This window comes from Oncorhynchus mykiss, chromosome 13 (genome assembly GCF_013265735.2).
Source record: "Oncorhynchus mykiss isolate Arlee chromosome 13, USDA_OmykA_1.1, whole genome shotgun sequence".
Lineage (NCBI taxonomy): Eukaryota > Metazoa > Chordata > Actinopteri > Salmoniformes > Salmonidae > Oncorhynchus > Oncorhynchus mykiss.
In genome coordinates, this window is record NC_048577.1 from 70148179 (window position 1) to 70173939 (window position 25761).

Consider the following 25761-nt stretch of genomic DNA (forward strand, 5'->3'; position numbering starts at 1 on the left):
CAGGCCCCTCCCCCTGGTTTATTCAAACAGGACAGGTTCGTTCCTGTCAGAGACCAGGCCACTCCCCCTGGTTTATTCAAACAGGACAGGTTCGTTCCTGTCAGAGACCAGGCCCCTCCCCCTGGTTTATTCAAACAGGACAGGTTCGTTCCTGTCAGAGACCAGGCCACTCCCCCTGGTTTATTCAAACAGAACAGGTTCGTTCCTGTCAGAGACCAGGCCCCTCCCCCTGTTTATTCAAACAGGACAGGTTCGTTCCTGTCAGAGACCAGGCCACTCCCCCTGGTTTATTCAAACAGAACAGGTTCGTTCCTGTCAGAGACCAGGCCCCTCCCCCTGGTTTATTCAAACAGAACAGGTTCGTTCCTGTCAGAGACCAGGCCCCTCCCCCTGGTTTATTCAAACAGAACAGGTTCATTCCTGTCAGAGACCAGGCCCCTCCCCCTGGTTTATTCAAACAGGACAGGTTCGTTCCTGTCAGAGACCAGGCCCCTCCCCCTGGTTTATTCAAACAGGACAGGTTCATTCCTGTCAGAGACCAGGCCCCTCCCCCTGGTTTATTCAAACAGGACAGGTTCGTTCCTGTCAGAGACCAGGCCCCTCCCCCTGGTTTATTCAAACAGAACAGGTTCGTTCCTGTCAGAGACCAGGCCCCTCCCCCTGGTTTATTCAAACAGGACAGGTTTGTTCCTGTCAGAGACCAGGCCACTCCCCCTGGATTATTCAAACAGGACAGGTTCGTTCCTGTCAGAGACCAGGCCACTCCCCCTGGTTTATTCAAACAGGACAGGTTCGTTCCTGTCAGAGACCAGGCCCCTCCCCCTGGTTTATTCAAACAGGACAGGTTCGTTCCTGTCAGAGACCAGGCCCCTCCCCCTGGTTTATTCAAACAGGACAGGTTCGTTCCTGTCAGAGACCAGGCCCCTCCCCCTGGTTTATTCAAACAGGACAGGTTCGTTCCTGTCAGAGACCAGGCCCCTACCCCTGGTTTATTCAAACAGGACAGGTTCGTTCCTGTCAGAGACCAGGCCACTCCCCCTGGTTTATTCAAACAGAACAGGTTCGTTCCTGTCAGAGACCAGGCCACTCCCCCTGGTTTATTCAAACAGGACAGGTTCGTTCCTGTCAGAGACCAGGCCACTCCCCCTGGTTTATTCAAACAGGACAGGTTCGTTCCTGTCAGAGACCAGGCCCCTCCCCCTGGTTTATTCAAACAGGACAGGTTCGTTCCTGTCAGAGACCAGGCCCCTCCCCCTGGTTTATTCAAACAGGACAGGTTCGTTCCTGTCAGAGACCAGGCCACTCCCCCTGGTTTATTCAAACAGGACAGGTTCGTTCCTGTCAGAGACCAGGCCACTCCCCCTGGTTTATTCAAACAGAACAGGTTCGTTCCTGTCAGAGACCAGGCCACTCCCCCTGGTTTATTCAAACAGGACAGGGTCGTTCCTGTCAGAGACCAGGCCCCTCCCCCTGGTTTATTCAAACAGGACAGGTTCGTTCCTGTCAGAGACCAGGCCACTCCCCCTGGTTTATTCTAACAGAACAGGTTCGTTCCTGTCAGAGACCAGGCCACTCCCCCTGGTTTATTCAAACAGGACAGGTTCGTTCCTGTCAGAGACCAGGCCCCTCCCCCTGGTTTATTCAAACAGGACAGGTTCGTTCCTGTCAGAGACCAGGCCACTCCCCCTGGTTTATTCAAACAGGACAGGTTCGTTCCTGTCAGAGACCAGGCCACTCCCCCTGGTTTATTCAAACAGGACAGGTTCGTTCCTGTCAGAGACCAGGCCACTCCCCCTGGTTTATTCAAACAGGACAGGTTTGTTCCTGTCAGAGACCAGGCCACTCCCCCTGGTTTATTCAAACAGGACAGGTTCGTTCCTGTCAGAGACCAGGCCACTCCCCCTGGTTTATTCAAACAGGACAGGTTCGTTCCTGTCAGAGACCAGGCCCCTCCCCCTGGTTTATTCAAACAGGACAGGTTCGTTCCTGTCAGAGACCAGGCCACTCCCCCTGGTTTATTCAAACAGGACAGGTTCGTTCCTGTCAGAGACCAGGCCCCTCCCCCTGGATTATTCAAACAGGACAGGTTCGTTCCTGTCAGAGACCAGGCCACTCCCCCTGGTTTATTCAAACAGGACAGGTTCGTTCCTGTCAGAGACCAGGCCACTCCCCCTGGTTTATTCAAACAGGACAGGTTCATTCCTGTCAGAGACCAGGCCACTCCCCCTGGTTTATTCAAACAGGACAGGTTCATTCCTGTCAGAGACCAGGCCACTCCCCCTGGTTTATTCAAACAGAACAGGTTCGTTCCTGTCAGAGACCAGGCCACTCCCCCTGGTTTATTCAAACAGGACAGGTTCATTCCTGTCAGAGACCAGGCCACTCCCCCTGGTTTATTCAAACAGGACAGGTTCGTTCCTGTCAGAGACCAGGCCCCTCCCCCTGGTTTATTCAAACAGAACAGGTTCGTTCCTGTCAGAGACCAGGCCACTCCCCCTGGTTTATTCAAACAGGACAGGTTCATTCCTGTCAGAGACCAGGCCACTCCCCCTGGTTTATTCAAACAGGACAGGTTCGTTCCTGTCAGAGACCAGGCCCCTCCCCCTGTTTATTCAAACAGGACAGGTTCGTTCCTGTCAGAGACCAGGCCACTCCCCCTGGTTTATTCAAACAGAACAGGTTCGTTCCTGTCAGAGACCAGGCCACTCCCCCTGGTTTATTCAAACAGAACAGGTTCGTTCCTGTCAGAGACCAGGCCACTCCCCCTGGTTTATTCAAACAGGACAGGTTCGTTCCTGTCAGAGACCAGGCCACTCCCCCTGGTTTATTCAAACAGGACAGGTTCATTCCTGTCAGAGACCAGGCCACTCCCCCTGGTTTATTCAAACAGGACAGGTTCGTTCCTGTCAGAGACCAGGCCACTCCCCCTGGTTTATTCAAACAGGACAGGTTCATTCCTGTCAGAGACCAGGCCCCTCCCCCTGGTTTATTCAAACAGGACAGGTTCATTCCTGTCAGAGACCAGGCCACTCCCCCTGGTTTATTCAAACAGGACAGGTTCATTCCTGTCAGAGACCAGGCCCCTCCCCCTGGTTTATTCAAACAGGACAGGTTCATTCCTGTCAGAGACCAGGCCCCTCCCCCTGGTTTATTCAAACAGGACAGGTTCGTTCCTGTCAGAGACCAGGCCACTCCCCCTGGTTTATTCAAACAGGACAGGTTCGTTCCTGTCAGAGACCAGGCCACTCCCCCTGGTTTATTCAAACAGGACAGGTTCGTTCCTGTCAGAGACCAGGCCACTCCCCCTGGTTTATTCAAACAGGACAGGTTCGTTCCTGTCAGAGACCAGGCCACTCCCCCTGGTTTATTCAAACAGGACAGGTTCGTTCCTGTCAGAGACCAGGCCACTCCCCCTGGTTTATTCAAACAGGACAGGTTCGTTCCTGTCAGAGACCAAGCCACTCCCCCTGGTGTATTCTAACAGGACAGGTTCGTTCCTGTCAGAGACCAGGCCACTCCCCCTGGTTTATTCAAACAGGACAGGTTCGTTCCTGTCAGAGACCAGGCCCCTCCCCCTGGTTTATTCAAACAGAACAGGTTCGTTCCTGTCAGAGACCAGGCCCCTCCCCCTGGTTTATTCAAACAGGACAGGTTCGTTCCTGTCAGAGACCAGGCCCCTCCCCCTGGTTTATTCAAACAGAACAGGTTCGTTCCTGTCAGAGACCAGGCCCCTCCCCCTGTTTATTCAAACAGGACAGGTATGTGTAACGTCAGTGAAATAAAACACCTGATTCCTCTATTCATCCTCTGAAGATTCTCACTCCCATCCCTCGTTCCTGTTCCATTACAGAGTGTTTGCATCATGCTGTTATACAGAAGAGCTTTTATAAGGACTTTTTCTTATAGAACTCTACACGTAACTGTCTATACTGAGTCCATATTACTGACACGTGTGCTCTCAAGGGTTGCTTCATACTGTTATGAGTTATACAAATACTGTGGGGGTTTTCTTACGGGTTCCTTTTATTGGTTCAACAAGCAACACTTTGTATATCGACACATTCTCTCAAGGGTGTGTGTGTGTGTGTGTGTGCGTGTGTGTGTGTGTGTGTGTGCGTGCATGCGTGTGTGTGTGTGCGTGCATGTGTGTGTGTGTGTGTGCGTGCATGCGTGTGTGTGTGTGCGTGCGTGTGTGTGTGTGCGTGTGTGTGTGTGCGTGCGTGCGTAACTGATCATCAAGTTTACCTAGACAAAAGAGAGGGACCGTCTACTGGTTATTATGGAAATAGTTTGGCCTGTAGTGTTAGTTTCTGTTTACTTATAAAAACACACATCAACGATGATGGAAACAGCATTACTTACACAACTAACCTAGACCGGAAACAAACTATTCAGGGAATTCTAGGTAATGACATCGCTGAATTCTTCCACCGTGTGACTCCATCTCCCAGCATGCACTTCACTCAGCTACAGGTTCCCCCGGTGGAGCTCTCTGTTTCGACAGCAGCTGTGATCGATACACATGATGTCCTCAGGTCTTCTTTATGGGGTGAGTGGATAAGAGACCACAGACAGAAGCCCTTGAGAAAATACACCGTAATGTGCCAATGTGTTGTGTTAGACTACAGCATATGCAGTAGTCCTACATTTTTGACTAGTACCCAGTCCTAATAGCATCGTCAGAGTTCTCTCTGGTCTGGCGTCATCACAGTTCCCTCTGTCCTCTCTGAGGCTGACCTAATGGTTCCATAGTGTGATGGAGTGAGAGTAGTTCTATGGGTATCAGCATGTCATAGATATCGATAGAGAGTAGTGTAGAGTCAACCTGGTCTCAAGAGCACTTCGCAATATTCTTTACGTAAATCCGAGACGCTCCGTTTAGTATGATGTGTTGTGTTTTGGATGGTATGTACTAATTTGTGAATGTCCATCACCCATTTAGTGTGATATGTTACGAATTACAATTCATATGTTACAATTTTACAAAACATACAATATGTTACACAAAAAAATCATTTTCAAAACGCACAATAATTTACCAATTTGCCAAATGTATGATACTAGCTAGGTGGCTAACGTTAGCTAGGTTAGGGGTTAGGGTTAAGATTAGGAGTTAGGTTAAAGGGTTTAAGGATAGGGTTAGGGGAAGGGTTAGCTAAGATGCTAAGTAGTTGCAAAGTATCTAAAAAGTTGTAACTAGTTGTAACTAGTTGAAAAGTTACTAATTAGCTAAAATGCGAAAGTTGTCTGTGATGAGTTTCAAACTCACATCCTTTTTGCGTTATATGCCCACCCCTCCATCCCTCCCAACTACTCTACTCTTGTGTTTGCCTTAAGTAGCCATACTAAACGGAACACATCATACTAATTTGAATGTCTCGGCTTTATGTTGACTATTTTACGTCTAGTCTATGAGACCAGGCTGGTAGAGTAGTAGTGGTAGTGTCAGCACGTCATAGATATTGATAGAGAGTAGAGTCAAATAGCTATAGTGCTGTGAGCCAAGAGATCCTTTTGGCAGGCGCCCGTCCATTCCTAGACAGCTCTCAGACCACTTACAATACTACATTAATGTGGTGATTGAAAGCGGTTGGACTGATGGTGCTTACAGAGTTAGACGAAGTTCAATGAAAAGGGTCCTGAGAAGCAACGGATATGAAATAGGCACAATTTCCAAATTATGATCCAATTTTGGACAGAGTAGATCTGTTTGTGTTCTTGCCAACTCCGTTGCTGTCCTTGTCAAGCCAAACACTGGCACCCAGGCTAGGTTGAGAGGTACAGATTGACTGGCACCCAGGCTAGGTTGAGAGGTACAGATTGACTGGCACCCAGGCTAGGTTGAGAGGTACAGATTGACTGGCACCCAGGCTAGGTTGAGAGGTACAGATTGACTGGCACCCAGGCTAGGTTGAGAGGTACAGATTGACTGGCACCCAGGCTATGTTGAGAGGTACAGACTGACTGGCACCCAGGCTAGGTTGAGAGGTACAGACCGACTGGCACCCAGGCTAGGTTGAGAGGTACAGACTGACTGGCACCCAGGCTAGGTTGAGAGGTACAGTCTGATTGGCATCTATAGGTGTTTCACTCATTATGTCCTATCCTTTACGTTTCCACACAGCATCCAGCTATTCACAATCTTGTGACATGCTGCCCATGATGGTGTCATGACTCCGCACGCACGCACGCACACACACACACACACACACACACACAAGCACACACACACACACACACACACACACACACACACACACACGCACGCACGCACGCACGCGCGCACGCACGCACGCACACACACACACACACACACACACACACACACACGCACGCACGCACACACACACACACACACACACACACAAGCACACACACACACACACACACAAGCACACACACACACACACACACACACACACACACACACACAAGCACACACACACACACACACACACACACACACACGCACACACACACACACACACACACACACACACACACACACACACACACACACACACACACGCACGCACGCACACACACACACACACACACAAGCACACACACACACACACACACACACACACACAGAGAGAGAGAGAGAGAGAGACGCCACTGTATATGTTCCCTCCAAGCATCCCAGCTCTAAAAATATCTGTTAATTGACTTATTATGAGACCATAAGTGGAAAAAAAATACTTAAAAAATGCAGGAAATAGAAAAGGAAATGAATACATCAGTTACAGTCACTGTTGCGTCACCAACCACCAAACCGGAAACGGGCTGTCACTCTAAACGCTGCCGACACTAGGACTATCTCTATCTCTGTAGTTGTGAGTAAGTGGGGGAGTTTCCTTTTTTCCACTTCGCTGACGTCGCAGTTCTCATACGTGCCGGACTGAACGTGATAGAACAGTACAAGGTGGCAGAGAGAGCGCCCAGGATAGCATACAGACCGTTCTGAGATCCGCGAGCAGAGCATCCCTAAGGTACGTACCACTATCACTGTCATTATAGGCTGTAAAGGAAATCATTGTTGGAAGAGGGGCAGAGAGCGCCCAGGATAGCATACAGACTGTTCTGAGCTCAGCGAGCAGAGCATCCCTAAGGTACGTACCACTATCACTGTCATTATAGGCTGTAAAGGAAATCATTGTTGGAAGAGGGGCAGAGGGGCAACACAGATAACGATGACACGATGATTTTGTTATTATCTGTTATGATGATGATGATGATGATGTTGGAAGTGAGAAATCCTCCTCAGCTGCCACAATGGGATATAGTTATTTTGTATGGAATTGGGAACCAACCATGCTGTTGTTGCTGACTGTCTGGAAGGTCGGTTGAGTAACTGAGGCTATGTAATGATGGAGACTATCAAAAATATGTCATTATGACAGAGAGAATGGGATGGATGGATGAGAGATTATGAAATTATTATTTTTTAGTATATTACCTTTTAAGAATGTGTCTATTTCTATTATTTTATAAGTAGGCATCAGGGCATGTCATTTTATTATTGACCAAAAATAGTATATTATAAATCCGTTATTAATAACCCTTATAATAAGTGACAGGCCATTCATTCAGCTGGGTGTGCGCTATAGTCGTGACACCGGCCACGGCATACTGGGGACCGGTTGTGGGGGGGGTGTAACAACAGGTTCCTCTCTTCTCCGAACAGCGTGTCGCCATCAACATCATGAAATAGGCGATGTCTATCACAACCGCTGAGAGGCTCAAATATCAACCTGTAGCTTCGGTAAGTCTTGTTTTTGGTTACACGTAGGCTTAATATATTTTACATTTTACAACGGTCAAGTTAACAACGGGATAAACATGCAGGCTATGCGCCAAAACGAACGCTCAGATGGAACTTTGCGCATCATCGCAGAGTGGGGCGACTGTAGTGACGTAGCCCAGATGACATAGCTCCGGGAAATCTCTATACTGTAGGCCTATCTCTAGCCCAGTTCTAGGGTCCCCTGTCCCCCAACAAGCTATGTGGGATGAATAGAACATGAAGTAGTCCATCGACATCATACCAGGTCCGTGTTATGTGTCTGTGAGTTTGGAGATGCCAAACTCTATTTTGAGCGCACCATCATATTTCACGATGAACGCGCACACCTGTAATGTGCTTTTTACTTTCACGTCAATCGTCATCTCGTTGGCTCTCTCACTATTTGAAGAGTCTATCTATGTGGTTCTTCTGCCTGGTGCCCACATTAGCATCTGCGCAGAGTTGCTCAGCTGATGTAACAATACCTTGCGAAGCTGAAACCATGTATTCTCACTTCACATCTCTCAGGGACCAGGTGTGTGTGTGTGTGTGTGTGTGTGTGTGGGGGGGGGGGTGTGTGTGTGTGTGTGTGTGTGTGTGTGTGTGTGTGTGTGTGTGTGTGTGTGTGTGTGTGTGTGTGTGTGTGTGTGTGTGGAAGTGTTTAAATATACCAGAAGTCCCCACAAGAATAATAGACAAACAAACATTTGACCAACTGGGTACATTTTGTTGGTCCCCACGTGGTCAAATGCTATTTCTGGGGGGTTTAGGGTTAAGGTTAGAATTAGTTTTAGAATTAGGTTTAGGGTTAGGAGCTAGGGTTAGTTGTTTGGTTCGGGTTAGGAGCTAGGGTTAGGTTTAGGATTAGGGTTAAGGTTATGTTTTTGGGTTAGGGTTAAGGTTAGGGGTTAAGGAAAATTGGATTTTGAATGTCCCCACAAGGTTAACTGCGCAATACTGTGTGTGCGTGTGTGTGAGAGAGAGAGAGAGAGAGAGAGAGAGAGAGAGAGCGCGAGAGATCGAGAGAGAGAGCGCGAGAGAGAGAGAGAGAGAGAGCGAGAGAGAATATCATCCATGATCCCCATAACACGTTGTTATAAATCATAAATTGATCAATTCAGCACGCTGGTCACGTTCCAGACGTGGCTTGACAAGGACACCAACACAGGCTGACTTGCTGTACCGCGTTTCTAGGAAATTGTGCTCTACCTTATGGTCAGCGAATCCATCTCTGTCCTGTCAGGTGAATGACCCACAGACCCTGTTAGCTTATGCACATGATCACACTTTATAAAGCAGAGACCCTAACAAGAACATACACGTCAAACTGTGACATCGGAGGGTTCACTCATTGACGGCGGCGGGCTGCGTTCACCTCAGAGTTTTCTGTTAAAGGAGAGTTCTGTGAAGTGATGATACTAATGATGGGAAGGTTGATGTGGTTCAATATATATATATATTTTTTCCATTATTATTTATAATTTTCTTTACCCTTTTTTTCGCCCCAATTTCGTGAAATCCAATTGGTAGTTACGCTCTTGTCTCATCTCTGCAACTACCCTACCGACTCCGGAGAAGCGAAGGTCGAGAGCCATGCGTCCGAAACACAGCCCTGCCAAGCCGCACTGCTTCTCGACACACTACCCGCTTAACTCGGAAGCCAGCCGCACCAATGTGTCGGAGGAAACATCGTCCAACTGTCAACCGAAGTCAGCCAAATTTGACTTTGTGGCTGTGATAACTAGTGACAACCCCTTATAGTTTTTGGCTTTCCATAACCGCTAGTGATGCGCGCACCGTATCTCTATAACACATTCGGAGCGCAGTCGACGTCTTGTCTTACACAGCTCATAGGTTTTTGGACATTCAAATAAAAACATTTGTTAATAGTGCTGTTTTTATAATACTATATTTGCTGTAGGTTAGGCATTCAAAGGACCGTTATGCCCGCACAACATAGTGGGCTATGGTAGCAGGTATATTTATGAGATAGGCCTATATGTCGGGTCTTAAAGGGGAATGACTTTGTTTGGGTTCTCAGTATCAGTCTTTCTTCAAGATGGAAACAGAACTGTGTCACGGTCAATCCGTCCCTTTAAAGCTGCGCTCCAGAGAATTAATTGAGTGTTGGCTTTAAACTTGTCCACGTGAAGACATTCCAAGGATGCGCGAGAAAGGAGAGCGACCCCAGATGTTTTTACACATTCTTATTTCCAATTACGGCCTACCCCTGGCCCAACCGCTGGGCCCGTTGTGTGCCGTCCTATGGGGCTCTCAATCACGGAGCTAAGCAGTGTTCGTCCCTGGATGGGAGACCAGATGCTTCTGAAAGGGGTGTTTGAAGGGCCAGTGGGAGGCACTCTTTCCTCTTCTCTAACTGATTCGTTCTCGCGCAGGATCTGCATTAGGTTATAAGCTCTAATTGGGCTACAACAGGTGTCAGTTAGGCTATAGGCCCACTGCTAGACTAGACCAGGCTGCAGACTAGACACACCAGACATAGATCTACTACCAACCTCTATAGACTAGACACACCAGACATAGATCTACTACCAACCTCTATAGACTAGACACACCAGACATAGATCTCATAAAGCTCATTAGTATATTAACAGTCCCACTAACAACCTATTATAGGAAAAAATCCTGTCAAATGTTGTAAAGGATTTTGGCATTGAGAATATTTGATTAAAGTCAGCCTCAAGCATATCAGAATAGCCCCATTGTGTTTATGGAAGTTAAATCCATTGTTTCTGAGAAACTGCAGCACAGCACAGATAACTCCTTCCTGTGTGTGTGTGTGTGTGTGTGTGTGTGTGTGTGTGTGTGTGTGTGTGTGTGTGTGTGTGTGTGTGTGTGTGTGCGTGCGTGGCTAGCTCTCTGTATCGATGGTGTCTTGGTCATAAATATCCCTCAGAGAATGCTTGGCCTGGGGGGGCTGCCATGGTTGCTGATGTGTGGCGGTGGCACTAAAACCCATTGCTTTCTCCATTGCTGAAGTGAAACTGTAAATCTCCAGAGTCCATTACGGCTCTCCATGGAGCCATGGCTAGCCATTACTCTCGGTGTAATCAGTCAGCCTCCTGTAGCTATGTTTGTAAGTCATATATATTGTGATGGTGGTGGTGAGTGTGATTATTACAGACTGTGTGTATATATGGGGGGGTAAGCAGAATATATTTCTGAAAGTACACACACAGCAAAGATGATTGCAACACTGTAGTGTCCTCCAGGTGTGCAAGGTCACCTGGCCGGGATATGGAGAGTAAATAATGGATTGTATTTATATTGAACTTTTCTGTCTGATTTCCAACCTGCTGTTGCACAATGAATACAGACCAAGGCCAAGCCACTTCATGCAATCTGTTAATCAATATGTCATTTAATCAATATGTCATTTAATCAATATGTCATTTAATCAATATATCATTTAATCAATATATAATTTAATCAATATGTCATTTAATCAATATGTCATTTAATCAATATGTCATTTAATCAATATGTCATTTAATCAATATGTCATTTAATCAATATATCATTTAATCAATATGTCATTTAATCAATATGTCATTTAATCAATATATCATTTAATCAATATATAATTTAATCAATATGTCATTTAATCAATATGTCATTTAATCAATATGTCATTTAATCAATATATCATTTAATCAATATATCATTTAATCAATATATCATTTAATCAATATATCATTTAATCAATATATCATTTAATCAATATATCATTTAATCAATATATCATTTAATCAATATATCATTTAATCAATATGTCATTTAATCAATATATCATTTAATCAATATATCATTTAATCAATATATCATTTAATCAATATATAATTTAATCAATATATCATTTAATCAATATGTCATTTAATCAATATGTCATTTAATCAATATATCATTTATTCAACAACATTTATTCATCTAGGGGCTCCCGAGTGGCACAGCGGTCTAAGGCACTGCATCTCAGTGCTTGAGGCGTCACTACAGACCTGGGTTCGATCCCAGGCTGTATCACAGCGGTCCAAGGCACTGCATCTCAGTGCTAGAGGCGTCACTACAGACACCCTGGTTCGATTCCAGGCTGTATCACAGCGGTCCAAGGCACTGCATCTCAGTGCTTGAGGCGTCACTACAGACCTGGGTTCGATCCCAGGCTGTATCACAGCGGTCCAAGGCACTGCATCTCAGTACTAGAGGCGTCACTACAGACAGCCTGGTTAGAATCCAGGCTGTATCACAACCGGCTGTGATTGGGAGTCCCATAGGGCGGTGTACATTTGGCCCATCATCGTCTGGGTTTGGCCTGGTGTAGGCCGTCGTTGTAAATAAGAATTCGTTTGTTAACTGACTTGCGCAGTTCAATAAAGGTTAAAATAAAATTCAACACAGTAATAATTTAATGCAATGACAACATGGTTACGAGGCTTAGGATACAGATAGGAAGTTGTGTTACTACCGGTATACAATGTTAGATCTACGCTGATTATGCATGTTCTATGAATTCTATTTATATTGTAGCGACCTTTAATCCCAACACCTAGCAACCTCGTCAAGAGCTTTGGATCTCTTGGTGTAACAGCTAAGGTGTTGGGTTGACAGACGCTGGACCTGGGTTCGAGTCCCGGGCAGGACTAATCCCAACACCTAGCAACCTCGTCAAGAGCTTTGGATCTCTTGGTGTAACAGCTAAGGTGTTGGGTTGACAGACGCTGGACCTGGGTTCGAGTCCCAATCAGGACTACCCCCCCCAGAGTTAGCTATACCATAACCCACCCCCTTCCTCTTTCTCCTCTCAGATCCAAAGTTAGAGGACCATGGGAGGTGTGGTGGTGGACGAGGGACCTGGGGGGGTGAAGGCACCAGACGGGGGTTGGGGCTGGGCTGTGCTGTCCGGCTGTTTCGTCATCACTGGGTTCTCCTACGCCTTCCCCAAGGCTGTCAGCGTGTTCTTCAAGGAACTGATCAGAGAGTTCGACGTGGGGTACAGCGACACAGCATGGATCTCATCTATTCTGCTGGCTATGCTGTACGGCACAGGTAGAGGATGTACACACACACACACACACACACACACACACACACACACACACACACACACACACACACACACACACACACACACACACACACACACACACACACACACAGATTCGATATGTGTGTGTTCCTCTCCCTGCAGGTCCTCTGTGCAGTGTGTTGGTGAATCGTTACGGGTGTCGTCCGGTGATGATGGTGGGGGGACTTTTTGCCTCTCTGGGGATGATTCTGTCTTCCTTCTCCACCAGCATCATCCACATCTACCTCTCCACTGGAGTCATTACAGGTTGGTCCACATCTACCTCTCTACTGGAGTCATTACAGGTTGGTCCACATCTACCTGTCTACTGGAGTCATTACAGGTTGGTCCACATCTACCTCTCTACTGGAGTCATTACAGGTTGGTCCACATCTACCTCTCTACTGGAGTCATTACAGGTTGGTCCACATCTACCTCTCCACTGGAGTCATTACAGGTTGGTCCACATCTACCTCTCTACTGGAGTCATTACAGGTTGGTCCACATCTACCTGTCTACTGGAGTCACTACAGGTTGGTCCACATCTACCTCTCTACTGGAGTCATTACAGGTTGGTCCACATCTACCTCTCTACTGGAGTCATTACAGGTTGGTCCACATCTACCTGTCTACTGGAGTCATTACAGGTTGGTCCACATCTACCTCTCTACTGGAGTCATTACAGGTTGGTCCACATCTACCTCTCTACTGGAGTCATTACAGGTTGGTCACATACACCAACGTGTGTGACCATCAGCGACATCAATGTGATACTGTATGTCTCCTAATTCTTTGACAGTCCTCTCCTGTCCCCCTGTCCTCCAGGTCTGGGCCTGGCGTTGAACTTTCAGCCGTCTCTGATCATGCTGAATCGCTACTTCAGTGAGAAGAGGCCCCTGGCTAACGGCCTGGCTGCTGCTGGGAGTCCTGTGGCCCTCTGCTGCTTATCACCTCTGGGACAGGTACAACACAACACCCCTAACCACTGACCCCTAACCCCTAACCATAACTCTGCTGCTGGGATCCCTGTGGCCCTCTGCTGTTTATCACCTCTGGGACAGGTGCGACACTACACCACTAACATCTGACCCCTAACCCCTGACCCCTAACCCCTAACCATAACTCTGCTGCTGGGATCCCTGTGGCCCTCTGCTGTTTATCACCTCTGGGACAGGTACGACACTACACCACTAACATCTGACCCCTAACCCCTGACCCCTAACCCCTAACCATAACCCTGCTGCTGGGAGCCCTGTGGCCCTCTGCTGTTTATCACCTCTGGGACAGGTACGACACTACACCCCTAACCCCTAACCATAACCCTGCTGCTGGGAGCCCCATCACCCTTTGCTTCCTCTCCCCTCTACATTACACCTCTAACGTCTGACCCCTGACCCCTAACCATAACCCTGCTGCTGGGAGCCCCATCACCCTTTGCTGCCTCTCCCTTCTACATTACACCTCTAACCTTTGACCCTAACCCCGACCTTAACCCTGCTGTCTCTTCCAGCTGTTGCAGTACCAGTACGGTTGGAGAGGAGGCTTCCTCATCCTCGGAGGGCTCCTGCTCAACTGCTGCGCCTGCGCGGCCCTCATGAGGCCCCTAGTGGCCCCTCCTAAACCCCCCCAGCGGGAAGACGTTGAGAAGGAGGGAAAAGAGTTGGAGGTAGAGAAGACCCAGTCCAGACCCAAACCTCTCCTGGACTTCAGTGTGTTTAAGGACAGGGGTTTCCTGATCTACACCATAGCTGCATCTATTATGGTGAGTCAGAACAGGAACAATACTGTCCCAAATGGCACCCTATTCCCTATATATAGTGCACTACTCCTGACCAGAGCTCTATGGCACCCTATTCCCTATGTAGTGCACTACTCCTGACCAGAGCTCTATGGCACCCTATTCCCTATATAGTGCACTACTCCTGACCAGAGCTCTATGGCACCCTATTCCCTATATAGTGCACTACTCCTGACCAGAGCTCTATGGCACCCTATTCCCTATGTAGTGCACTACTCCTGACCAGAGCTCTATGGCACCCTATTCCCTATATAGTGCACTACTCCTGACCAGAGCTCTATGGCACCCTATTCCCTATATAGTGCACTACTCCTGACCAGAGCTCTATGGCACCCTATTCCCTATATAGTGCACTACTCCTGACCAGAGCTCTATGGCACCCTATTCCCTATATAGTGCACTACTCCTGACCAGAGCTCTATGGCACCCTATTCCCTATATAGTGCACTACTCCTGACCAGAGCTCTATGGCACCCTATTCCCTATATAGTGCACTACTCCTGACCAGAGCTCTATGGCACCCTATTCCCTATATAGTGCACTACTCCTGACCAGAGCTCTATGGCACCCTATTCCCTATATAGTGCACTACTCCTGACCAGAGCTCTATGGCACCCTATTCCCTATATAGTGCACTACTCCTGACCAGAGCTCTATGGCACCCTATTCCCTATATAGTGCACTACTTTTGACCAGAGCTCTATGGCACCCTATTCCCTATGTAGTGCACTACTCCTGACCAGAGCTCTATGGCACCCTATTCCCTATATAGTGCACTACTTTTGACCAGAGTCCTAAGAAAAGTGAAATTACAATTCAATAATTGAAAAAAAAGTGTCTTCATTTTAAATGACTTGAAGATAAACTACAAAGTAGAAGCTATAGTTCTTCTATTCTTCTATAGTTCTATGTTTTAATTAATTAGTTCTTCTATGTTTGAATTAATTAGTTCTTCTATGTTTTAATTAATTAGTTCTTCTATGTTTTAATTAATTAGTTCTTCTATGTTTTAATTAATTAGTTATTCTATGTTTTAATTAATTTGTTATTCTGTGTTTTAATTAATTAGTTATTCTATGTTTTAATTAATTAGTTCTTCTATGTTTTAATTAATTAGTTCTTCTATGTTTTAATTAATTAGTTATTCTATGTTTTAATTAATTAGTTCTTCTATGTTTTAATTAATTAGTTATTCTATGTTTTAATTAATTAGTTATTCTGTGTTTTAATTAATTAGTTCTTCTATGTTTTAATTAATTAGTTATTCTATGTTTTAATTAATTAGTTCTTCTATGTTTTAATTAATTAGTTATTCTATGTTTTAATTAATTAGTTCTTCTATGTTTTAATTAATTAGTTATTCTATGTTTTAATTAATTAGTTATTCTGTGTTTTAATTAATTAGTTCTTCTATGTTTTAATTAATTAGTTATTCTATGTTTTAATTAATTAGTTATTCTATGTTTTAATTAATTTGTTATTCTGTGTTTTAATTAATTAGTTATTCTATGTTTTAATTAATTAGTTCTTCTATGTTTTAATTAATTAGTTCTTCTATGTTTTAATTAATTAGTTATTCTATGTTTTAATTAATTAGTTCTTCTATGTTTTAATTAATTAGTTATTCTATGTTTTAATTAATTAGTTATTCTGTGTTTTAATTAATTAGTTCTTCTATGTTTTAATTAATTAGTTATTCTATGTTTTAATTAATTAGTTCTTCTGTGTTTTAATTAATTAGTTCTTCTATGTTTTAATTAATTAGTTCTTCTATGTTTTAATTAATTAGTTCTTCTATGTTTTAATTAATTAGTTCTTCCATGTTTTAATTAATTAGTTCTTCTAGGTTTTTAATTAGTTTTTTGTATTCATGTCACTTGACTGCAATTAAATAGTCGTCCTTCGTTTCAAATTGACATGGTTAAGAGTTCATCTGATCCTGTCCTAGGTTCTGGGTCTGTTTGTGCCGCCGGTGTTCGTGGTGAGCTATGCCAAAGAGCTGGGCAACGAAGACACCAAGTCGGCCCTCCTCCTATCCATCCTCGGCTTCATAGACATCTTCGCCCGGCCCACCTGTGGCATCATCGCTGGGCTGAAGTGGGTCAGGCCCAGAGTTGTTTACCTGTTCAGCTTTGCCATGATCTTTAATGGATGCACTGACCTGGTGGGATCTCAGGTAGGGCTGGGCGTGTAATTACAGTAATGTGTTGGCTTGTTGAGGTTGATTTGGTTGTCATGTGTACATTTCTGTTTGTTGTATTGACTGATGATACATACAGCATCTAAACTACACATATGTGTTGTTAACATCCCTGGTGTTACTGTATCAATACTGTTACTGTTGGTATCCTGTAAATACTGTAAAATGTTACTGTAAATACTGTAAAATGTTACTGTAAATACTGTAAAATGTTACTGTAAATACTGTAAATACTGTAAAATGTTACTGTAAATACTGTAAAATGTTACTGTAAATACTATCTGGTTTCCATGTCACCTGTAGGCGAAGGACTACCCGTCTCTGGTGGTGTTCTGTGTGTTCTTCGGGATCTCCTACGGCATGGTCGGGGCGCTACAGTTTGAGGTTCTCATGGCGATCGTTGGCACGGAGAAATTCTCCAGCGCTATAGGACTGGTGTTGCTCATGGAAGCTATTGCTGTGCTGGTGGGACCACCTGGAGCAGGTTAGTACACACAGGATTAACAGGTGGAGGTTGGGTTAGGGCTAGGTTAGGGTTAAGGTTAAGGTTAGATAAATATAATGGAGAATTTATCCAGTTTCCTCTCCCTTCTGATCTCTCTCCTCTCCCTCCTCCCTCTCCCTCTCTCCCTCCTCCTCCTCTCTCTCTCTCTCCCTCTCTCCCTCCTCCTCCCTCTCTCTCTCTCTCCTCCTCCCTCCCTCCCTCTCTCTCTCCCTCTCTCTCTCTCCCTCCTCCTCCCTCTCTCTCTCCCTCTCCCTCCTACTCTCTCTCTCTCCCTCTCTCCCTCTCCCTCCTCCTCCCTCTCTCTCCCTCCTCATCCTCTCTCTCTCTCTCTCTCTCCCTCCTCTCTCTCTCTCTCCCTCCTCTCTCTCTCTCTCTCCTCTCTCTCTCTCTCTCCCTCCTCTCTCTCTCTCTCTCCCTCCTCCTCCCTCCCTCTCTCCCTCCTCAGGTCGGCTGCTGGACGCCACTAAGAACTACATGTACGTGTTCCTGCTGGCAGGAATTGAGGTGGTCCTCGCCGCCGTGGTCCTGGCCACGTGTAACTTCCTGTTCATCAGGAAGAAGCCCTCGGAACCCGCTGCGGAACTGGAGAACGGAACGGTTTCCGCGGAAATGGAGCTTCTCAACAAGCCTGTTGCCGCTGAGGAAGAGGAGGAGGAGGAAGTAGAGAAGGGGGAACAAGAGGTGAAGGAGATGAAGGAGAAAGAGGAGAAGAAGAAAGAGGAGGTGAAGGAGATGAAGGAGAAAGAGGAGAAGGAGAAAGAGGAGGTGAAGGAGAAAGAGGAGGTGAAGGCGATGAAGGAGAAAGAGGAGGTGAAGGAGATGGAGGAGGAAGCGGTTGAGAAAGCAAAGGAGGACGAGGAAGACAGTGAGAAAAAGAAGGAGGAGATCAGGCCTGAGAGCGTAATGGTGGTCTCAGAAGAAGTGGAGAGCTTCCTTAAAGAACCAGAATAACAAAATGGAAGAGAACCTGGCACAGAACAAACTACAGACTTTTAACTTAAACACTGCCAAGGGCACTTTAAAGGGCACTAAGAATTGTACTCCGCAGTGTACTTTGAAGGGCACTAAAAAGTGTACTTAGAAGTGGACCAAGAAAGTGCTTAGAGAAGCATACTGGGGAAGACACAGCTGGTCCTAGCAGTATCCTCCTGTATGTAGTTGAGGTGTTGTTGTGTTGTTATGTTGTGTAGCTGTTCTCTGTGGGGCTGTGTGCCATATCAACAACAATAACACACACAGGCGCACACACACACACACACACACACACACACACACACACACAAACACACACACACACACACACACACACACACACACACACACACACACACACACACACACACACACACAATCGTGAAGTGAAACTGATAAATGTCAAGTGAATAGCTGTGTTAATAGTGTTGTGCCCTGCCGTGTGAATTGTGCAGCTACCAGTGTGTAGTGCTGCAGGGCGATATGGTAGACACCATGTTGTTGTCTGTAATAATGTGGAATAAATACCGTCACTTCCTACCACTGTTACTCTGGAGCACAACATTACAAGTGTTCCGGAACTTTAACCAAACCCAGCGTGGAACATTCCGCTGTCAGTCAACATTCCGTTGAGTGGCAGAATGAGGAATGAATGGACAGATATCTGGCTACTGTCATGCATATCATTTCACTCGGAGCTTTGGCACAGACGTTTAAAGGTATAGTGATGTTGAACGGTTGAATTTCACTCTGTAACCTTGTAGTGATTGTAGACTTTATTAGACTAGGACACAGAGAGAGAGAGATGCCAATGAGAACACCAGACTAGTATCCCTGGTTACCTCCCTCATGGCACCCAGAGAGAGAGATGCCAATGAGAACACCAGACTAGTATCCCTGGTTACCTCCCTCATGGCACCCAGAGAGAGAGATGCCAATGAGAACACCAGACTAGTATCCCTGGTTACCTCCCTCATGGCACCCAGAGAGAGAGATGCCAATGAGAACACCAGACTAGTATCCCTGGTTACCTCCCTAATGGCACCCAGACAGAGGTACCCTGTTTCTGTTTGTTTCAGTGTCATAACATTAACTACGATGGCAGAAATAGGTCACACAGTTTCTAGACTTCACAGTTTAATCTGTAGATGCAGTGTGAGTCCCAAATGGAACTCTACTCCCTATATAGTGCACTACTTTTTTTTATACCAGGGTCCCTATAGGGCTCTGTTCAAAACTAGTGCACTATATAGGGAATAGTGTTCCATTTGGAACCAGACGTTATTAGGTCTGACAGAAACCAGTCAGTCCGGAGAAACCAATGACCTCCCATGCAGATCTAAAAAAACTTTAAAAAAATGTATTGAAAAATGTATTGATACATGTATTGATAAATGTATTGATACATGTATTGATAAATGTATTGATAAATGTATTGATACATGTATTGATAAATGTATTGATAAATGTACATGTATACATGTATTGATAAATGTATTGATAAATGTATTGATAAATGTATTGATAAATGTATTGATACATGTATTGATAAATGTATTGATAAATGTACATGTATACATGTATTGATAAATGTATTGATAAATGTATTGATACATGTATTGATAAATGTATTGATAAATGTATTGATAAATGTATTGATAAATGTACATGTATACATGTATTGATAAATGTATTGATAAATGTATTGATACATGTATTGATACATGTATTGATACATGTACATGTATACATGTATTGATAAATGTATTGATAAATGTATTGATACTTTATGTCAGTATTTGTTAAAGGAAGGCTAATAGCCTCTCCGTTTCATGATAAGTTATATTTTATTAATGTACTTCCTTGTTCACTGCTGTTTTCTCAGTGCTACATGTTAACTGATAAAGACGATGTTGACGTGGAGGTGTGGCTATTACCTTGGATGCATCCCAAATGGCACCATGTTCCCTATATAGTGCACTATTGTCCCTGGTCAAAAGTTTGTATTTATTTATTTAACTAGTCAGTTAAGAACAAATAGTCTGTAGTGACGCCTCTAGCACTGTGACACAGTGCCTTAGACCGTTGTGATACAGCCTGGAATCGAACCAGGGTCTGTAGTGACACCTCTAGCACTGTGACGCAGTGCCTTAGACCGTTGTGATACAGCCTGGAATCTAACCAGGGTCTGTAGTGACGCCTCTAGCACTGTGACACAGTGCCTTAGACCGTTGTGCCACTCAGGAGGGACTAAGGAAAGGGACTAGGGTCCCACTAGGGTGCATTAACTCTACCTACATGTACATATTACCTCAATTACCTCAACTAACCTGTGCCCTCGCACATTGACTCTGTACCGGTACCCCCTGTATATTGCCTCGCTACTGTTATTTTATTATTGCTCTTTAATTATTTGTTATTTTTCTATTTTCTTCCATTTTTTATTTATCAATTTTTTACTTCACTTTATTTTAGTAAATACTTTCTTCACACTTATTTCTCTTAAAACTGTATTATTGGTTAAGGGCTTGTAAGTCAGCATTTCACTGTGAGGTCTACTACACCTGTTGTATTCGAAGTATGTGACAAATAAAATTTGATTTGGGATGCATCCCTTGTTAATCTGTTGGGAGCTACACAATGAAACTAAACACCTCGAAGAGTTGGAACTGAAAACACCACATAAACAACAAGCCACAATTTAAAGTCAAGGTTTACTGTTCTTGTCAGTGGCTCAGTATAGACGATATGTTTATAATCTTATTCAAGTTTAGATCCTTAAATATCTAATTGGAGTCAGTTCTGATTATTTTTGTTGTTTGGCACTTCGGTTACATCAGATAGTAGATGAGACATGAAGACTAACAGTACCTTAGAATATTTCCCAAACTCATTTTGGTTATCAGAGCACTTCCAACAACGACTGTGTGGAACCATGTGTTATTTCTGTCATACTTGTTCTGAGTATACACCTTGACTCTGTGGAACCATGTGTGTTTTAGTCATACTTGTTCTGAGTATACACCTTGACTTTGTAGAACCATGTGTGTTTTAGTCATACTTGTTCTGAGTATACACCTTGACTCTGTAGAACCATGTTTGTTTCAGTCATACTTGTTCTGAGTATACACCTTGACTCTGTAGAACCATGTTTGTTTCAGTCATACTTGTTCTGAGTATACACCTTGACTCTGTGGAACCATGTGTGTTTTAGTCATACTTGTTCTGAGTATACACCTTGACTCTGTGGAACCATGTGTCATACTTGTTCTGAGTATACACCTTGACTCTGTAGAACCATGTTTGTTTCAGTCATACTTGTTCTGAGTATACACCTTGACTTTGTAGAACCATGTGTGTTTTAGTCATACTTGTTCTGAGTATACACCTTGACTCTGTAGAACCATGTTTGTTTCAGTCATACTTGTTCTGAGTATACACCTTGACTCTGTAGAACCATGTTTGTTTCAGTCATACTTGTTCTGAGTATACACCTTGACTCTGTGGAACCATGTGTGTTTTAGTCATACTTGTTCTGAGTATACACCTTGACTCTGTGGAACCATGTGTCATACTTGTTCTGAGTATACACCTTGACTCTGTAGAACCATGTTTGTTTCAGTCATACTTGTTCTGAGTATACACCTTGACCTTGTAGAACCATGTGTGTTTTAGTCATACTTGTTCTGAGTGATGAATAATGACTGAATAAACTGCCATGTTCTAGTTCTGGGGTTTTGTTGACGTCACTCCGGTTGATGTTAAATAAGGAGAGAGCTGCTCTCACTACCCTGCCTTCCTTCCCCTGTGTGTGTGTGTGTGTGTGTGTGTGTGTCCTCTTTTTAGCATCTGCTGCTTCCATTGAACGCGTGTCACCTCTTTCCTCCGGTTCTTTGGTAAAATCGTTACACAAACCACATGCACGTACACAGACACTCACACACTGACACAATCACAATGTTCCACGCTGAGGTCATTTCCTGTGTATGTTGCTTGTTGACATTATGTTGGGTTCATTTGTCAGTTGAGCAATTTCATTTCTGTTTAAAACTTCCTAAAGAATGCAAACAGGAGTAGTCATTTTTATTGATTGCACAACTACTGATAAACACACTACACAAATATGTCCTTTGTAAAATATTGTTCTTCTCCTAGTTTCAAACCGCTCTCACGACCCCCAAAAACAGACGTCTCTAGGGGTGCATTAGTGTTTCTATGCTGTGGTACTACGACATGTATCACGAAGGTCTATACAGTCCTAACCACTCTATGATCTACGTGTGTATTGTGTTCAAAGTGTGTGTACTGTTTGTCAATGTCTTCGATGTGCTAATAATACACTTCCTGTATTAAATGCATTGATGTACTTACACAGGCCTCTATGGGCCTGTGTTATATGTGAACATCTGGGTGAACCTGGGGGCGTACTCATCAGGAACCAATCGGAAAACAAACGGGTCGAAAACAGGGAGAGACCTTCGTGAACTCGTCCAATTAAGACGAGCTTTCATTCTGCACTGATCTGTAAGCGGTTGAGCTGTGGAAGCAAATTGTTCATAAGCATCAGGGATAATTATTTCTCGCACCTACATTCTATAATTTCAGATCTGTGTGTAGACGAAGCAGAGGACGCGTCTTTAGACGATTGGGACGCAGCCATAATGTGGGCTGAATGCAGGCTGTGACCTCACCTGGGTGAAGATTATGTTTGCAAAATTCCAGGTACTTTCAATAACATTCCCTGTTTCCCCAGAAATCCTGGTAGGAGGATTCTGAATTTCCAGCTTATTCCCTCCGGAATTAAAAAAAAAAACATCATCCAACCTGGATTTTGGGAAATCCAAGGAATTTATTGCAAGATGAACACAGAGGAACGAGAGAGAGAGAGAGAGGAAGGACGTGGTGCCCATACTGGATCTACACATACAGTATGTGACGTAGTGACAACTTTCGAGGGACCACTTTTGGCTCATGAACGCTGCTTTCAGAACTACTGGCTAAAAAGTATACAAAAGTACAGGGGAATCTCTTTAAGACAGGTAATACCCAACTTCAAATCAACACGTCTCCTTCACCACTAGAGTCGATACAGTCCTAGACCACTGTTACTCTAACCACAAGCAAGCATACAAGGCCCTCCCTTGTCCTCCCTTCTGCAAATCAGATCACGACTCTATACTACTGCTTCCTGTCCACAAGCAGAAGCTCAAACAGGAAGTACCCGTAACGTGTTCCGTTGAGAAATTGTCCAGTCGTATCGGAGGCTATGGGTTATCACTAGTTTTTGGTATTCATTTAAGGTTAGGGTTAGGAAAAAGGTTAGCAGTGTGGCTAGGCAGTTAGGTTTACAGTCACTCTAAGATGATCCATTGTAGAAATAGGCAGGTTTATGACGTTGTGTCTGTGGTAACTATAAAATCAAATTTTATTTGTCACATACACATAGTTAGCAGATGTTAATGCGAGTGTAGTGAAATGCTTGTGCTTCTAGTTCCGACAATGCAGTAATAACCAACAAGTAATCTAGCTAACAATTCCAAAACTACTACCTTATAGACACAAGTGTAAGGGGATGAAGAATATGTACATAAGATATATGAATGAGTGATGGTACAGAGCGGCATAGGCAAGATACAGTAGATGGTATCGAGTACAGTATATACATATGAGATGAGTATGTAAACAAAGTGGCATAGTTTAAAGTGGCTAGTGATACATGTATTACATAAGGATACAGTCGATGATATAGAGTACAGTATATACGTATGCATATGAGATGAATAATGTAGGGTATGTAAACATTAGGTAGCATTGTTTAAAGTGGCTAGTGATATATTTTACATCATTTCCCATCAATTCCCATTATTAAAGTGGCTGGAGTTGAGTCAGTGTGTTGGCAGCAGCCACTCAATGTTAGTGGTGGCTGTTTAACAGTCTGATGGCCTTGAGATAGAAGCTGTTTTTCAGTCTCTCGGTCCCAGCTTTGATGCACCTGTACTGACCTCGCCTTCTGGATGATAGCGGGGTGAACAGGCAGTGGCTCGGGTGGTTGTTGTCCTTGATGATCTTTATGGCCTTCCTGTGACATCGGGTGGTGTAGGTGTCCAGCATCGGGTGGTGTAAGTGACTAACGAGACTATGCTACAAGACTGCTTTGCTAGCGCTGACCTCAGTCACCGGCTTCATTTAGGAAATGCATTGCCAAAGTTGTCCCCACAGTGAAGGTTCGCCGCTTCCCCCAATCAAAAGCCCAGGATTAAACACAGAGGTTGGTGCTAAACTAAAGGACAGGGCTACCACACACAGAGCTATCGCAGCCAACCCAGAGGCTACGGCTGTGGACAGAAACAACAAGTCCTGCTACGACCTCCTCAGAGCCATCAAACAAGGTGGAATCATATATTACACAGGCTCGGCCTCCCGCCGCATATGGCAGGGCTCACAGTCCCTTACAGATTCTAAAAGGAAGACCCAGCCGTGGTCTGCCCAACGATGCCCCTCTACCAGACCAACTCAATGCATTTTATGCTTCACGCTACGACCAAAAACAACACAGAGCCGTGCATGAGGGCCCCCGCTGACACGGGTCTCGGCGATCTCGCTCTTCGATGCCGACATGATTAACATAGACTTGTTTAACTGTCCTGTTACAGCAGTGGGTTAATGGGGAAGGGGCCTGTTGTCCCACAGCGCCACTTAGTGGGGGACTACAGTGGTACAGATTGTCCATACTATGTTCACACCAACTTCTGTTCAGCTTGAAGTCGACACTAACCTGTAGCAACGCTACAAAACAGAGTCTAACATCGCTATAAAACAGAGTAACGTTATAAAACAGAGTCTAACAACGTTATAAAACAGAGTCTAACGTTATAAAACAGAGTAACGTTATAAAACAGTCTAACAACGCTATAAAACAGAGCCTAACAACGCTATAAAACAGAGTAACGTTATAAAACAGTCTAACAACGCTATAAAACAGAGTCTAACGTTATAAAACAGTCTAACAACGTTATAAAACACAGTAACGTTATAAAACAGAGTCTAACGTTATAAAACAGAGTCTAACGTTATAAAACAGAGTCTAACAACGTTATAAAACAGAGTAACGTTATAAAACAGAGTCTAACATCGCTATAAAACAGAGTAACGTTATAAAACAGAGTCTAACAACGTTATAAAACAGAGTCTAACGTTATAAAACAGAGTAACGTTATAAAACAGTCTAACAACGCTATAAAACAGAGCCTAACAACGCTATAAAACAGAGTAACGTTATAAAACAGTCTAACAACGCTATAAAACAGAGTCTAACGTTATAAAACAGTCTAACAACGCTATAAAACAGAGTCTAACGTTATAAAACAGAGTCTAACGTTATAAAACAGAGTCTAACAACGTTATAAAACAGTCTAAC

The 25761-nt window shown here is 44.4% G+C and overlaps 1 protein-coding gene across 1 annotated transcript; it reads left to right on the forward strand.

Moving 5' to 3' along the window:
• The first annotated feature begins 6874 nt into the window (after positions 1–6874).
• Positions 6875–19546, forward strand: LOC110487092 (monocarboxylate transporter 4). The gene is made up of 8 exons (XM_036942049.1): positions 6875–6992; positions 12610–12850; positions 12993–13136; positions 13695–13831; positions 14380–14631; positions 16616–16843; positions 17171–17351; positions 17818–19546. Exons 2-8 carry the CDS (start codon positions 12628–12630, stop codon positions 18321–18323), a joined length of 1671 nt encoding a protein of 556 aa, XP_036797944.1. The 5' UTR covers positions 6875–6992; positions 12610–12627; the 3' UTR covers positions 18324–19546.
• Positions 19547–25761: the final 6215 nt, after the last annotated feature.

Excerpts from the sequence above, each read along its gene's own strand:
- LOC110487092 (XM_036942049.1), top strand. The coding sequence starts at position 12,628 with ATGGGAGGTGTGGTGGTGGACGAGGGACCTGGGGGGGTGAAGGCACCA. Across the intron at positions 12,851-12,992 it reads GGCTATGCTGTACGGCACAG|GTCCTCTGTGCAGTGTGTTG; the intron begins GTAGAGGATGTA and ends CTCTCCCTGCAG. Across the intron at positions 16,844-17,170 it reads CTGACCTGGTGGGATCTCAG|GCGAAGGACTACCCGTCTCT; the intron begins GTAGGGCTGGGC and ends TGTCACCTGTAG.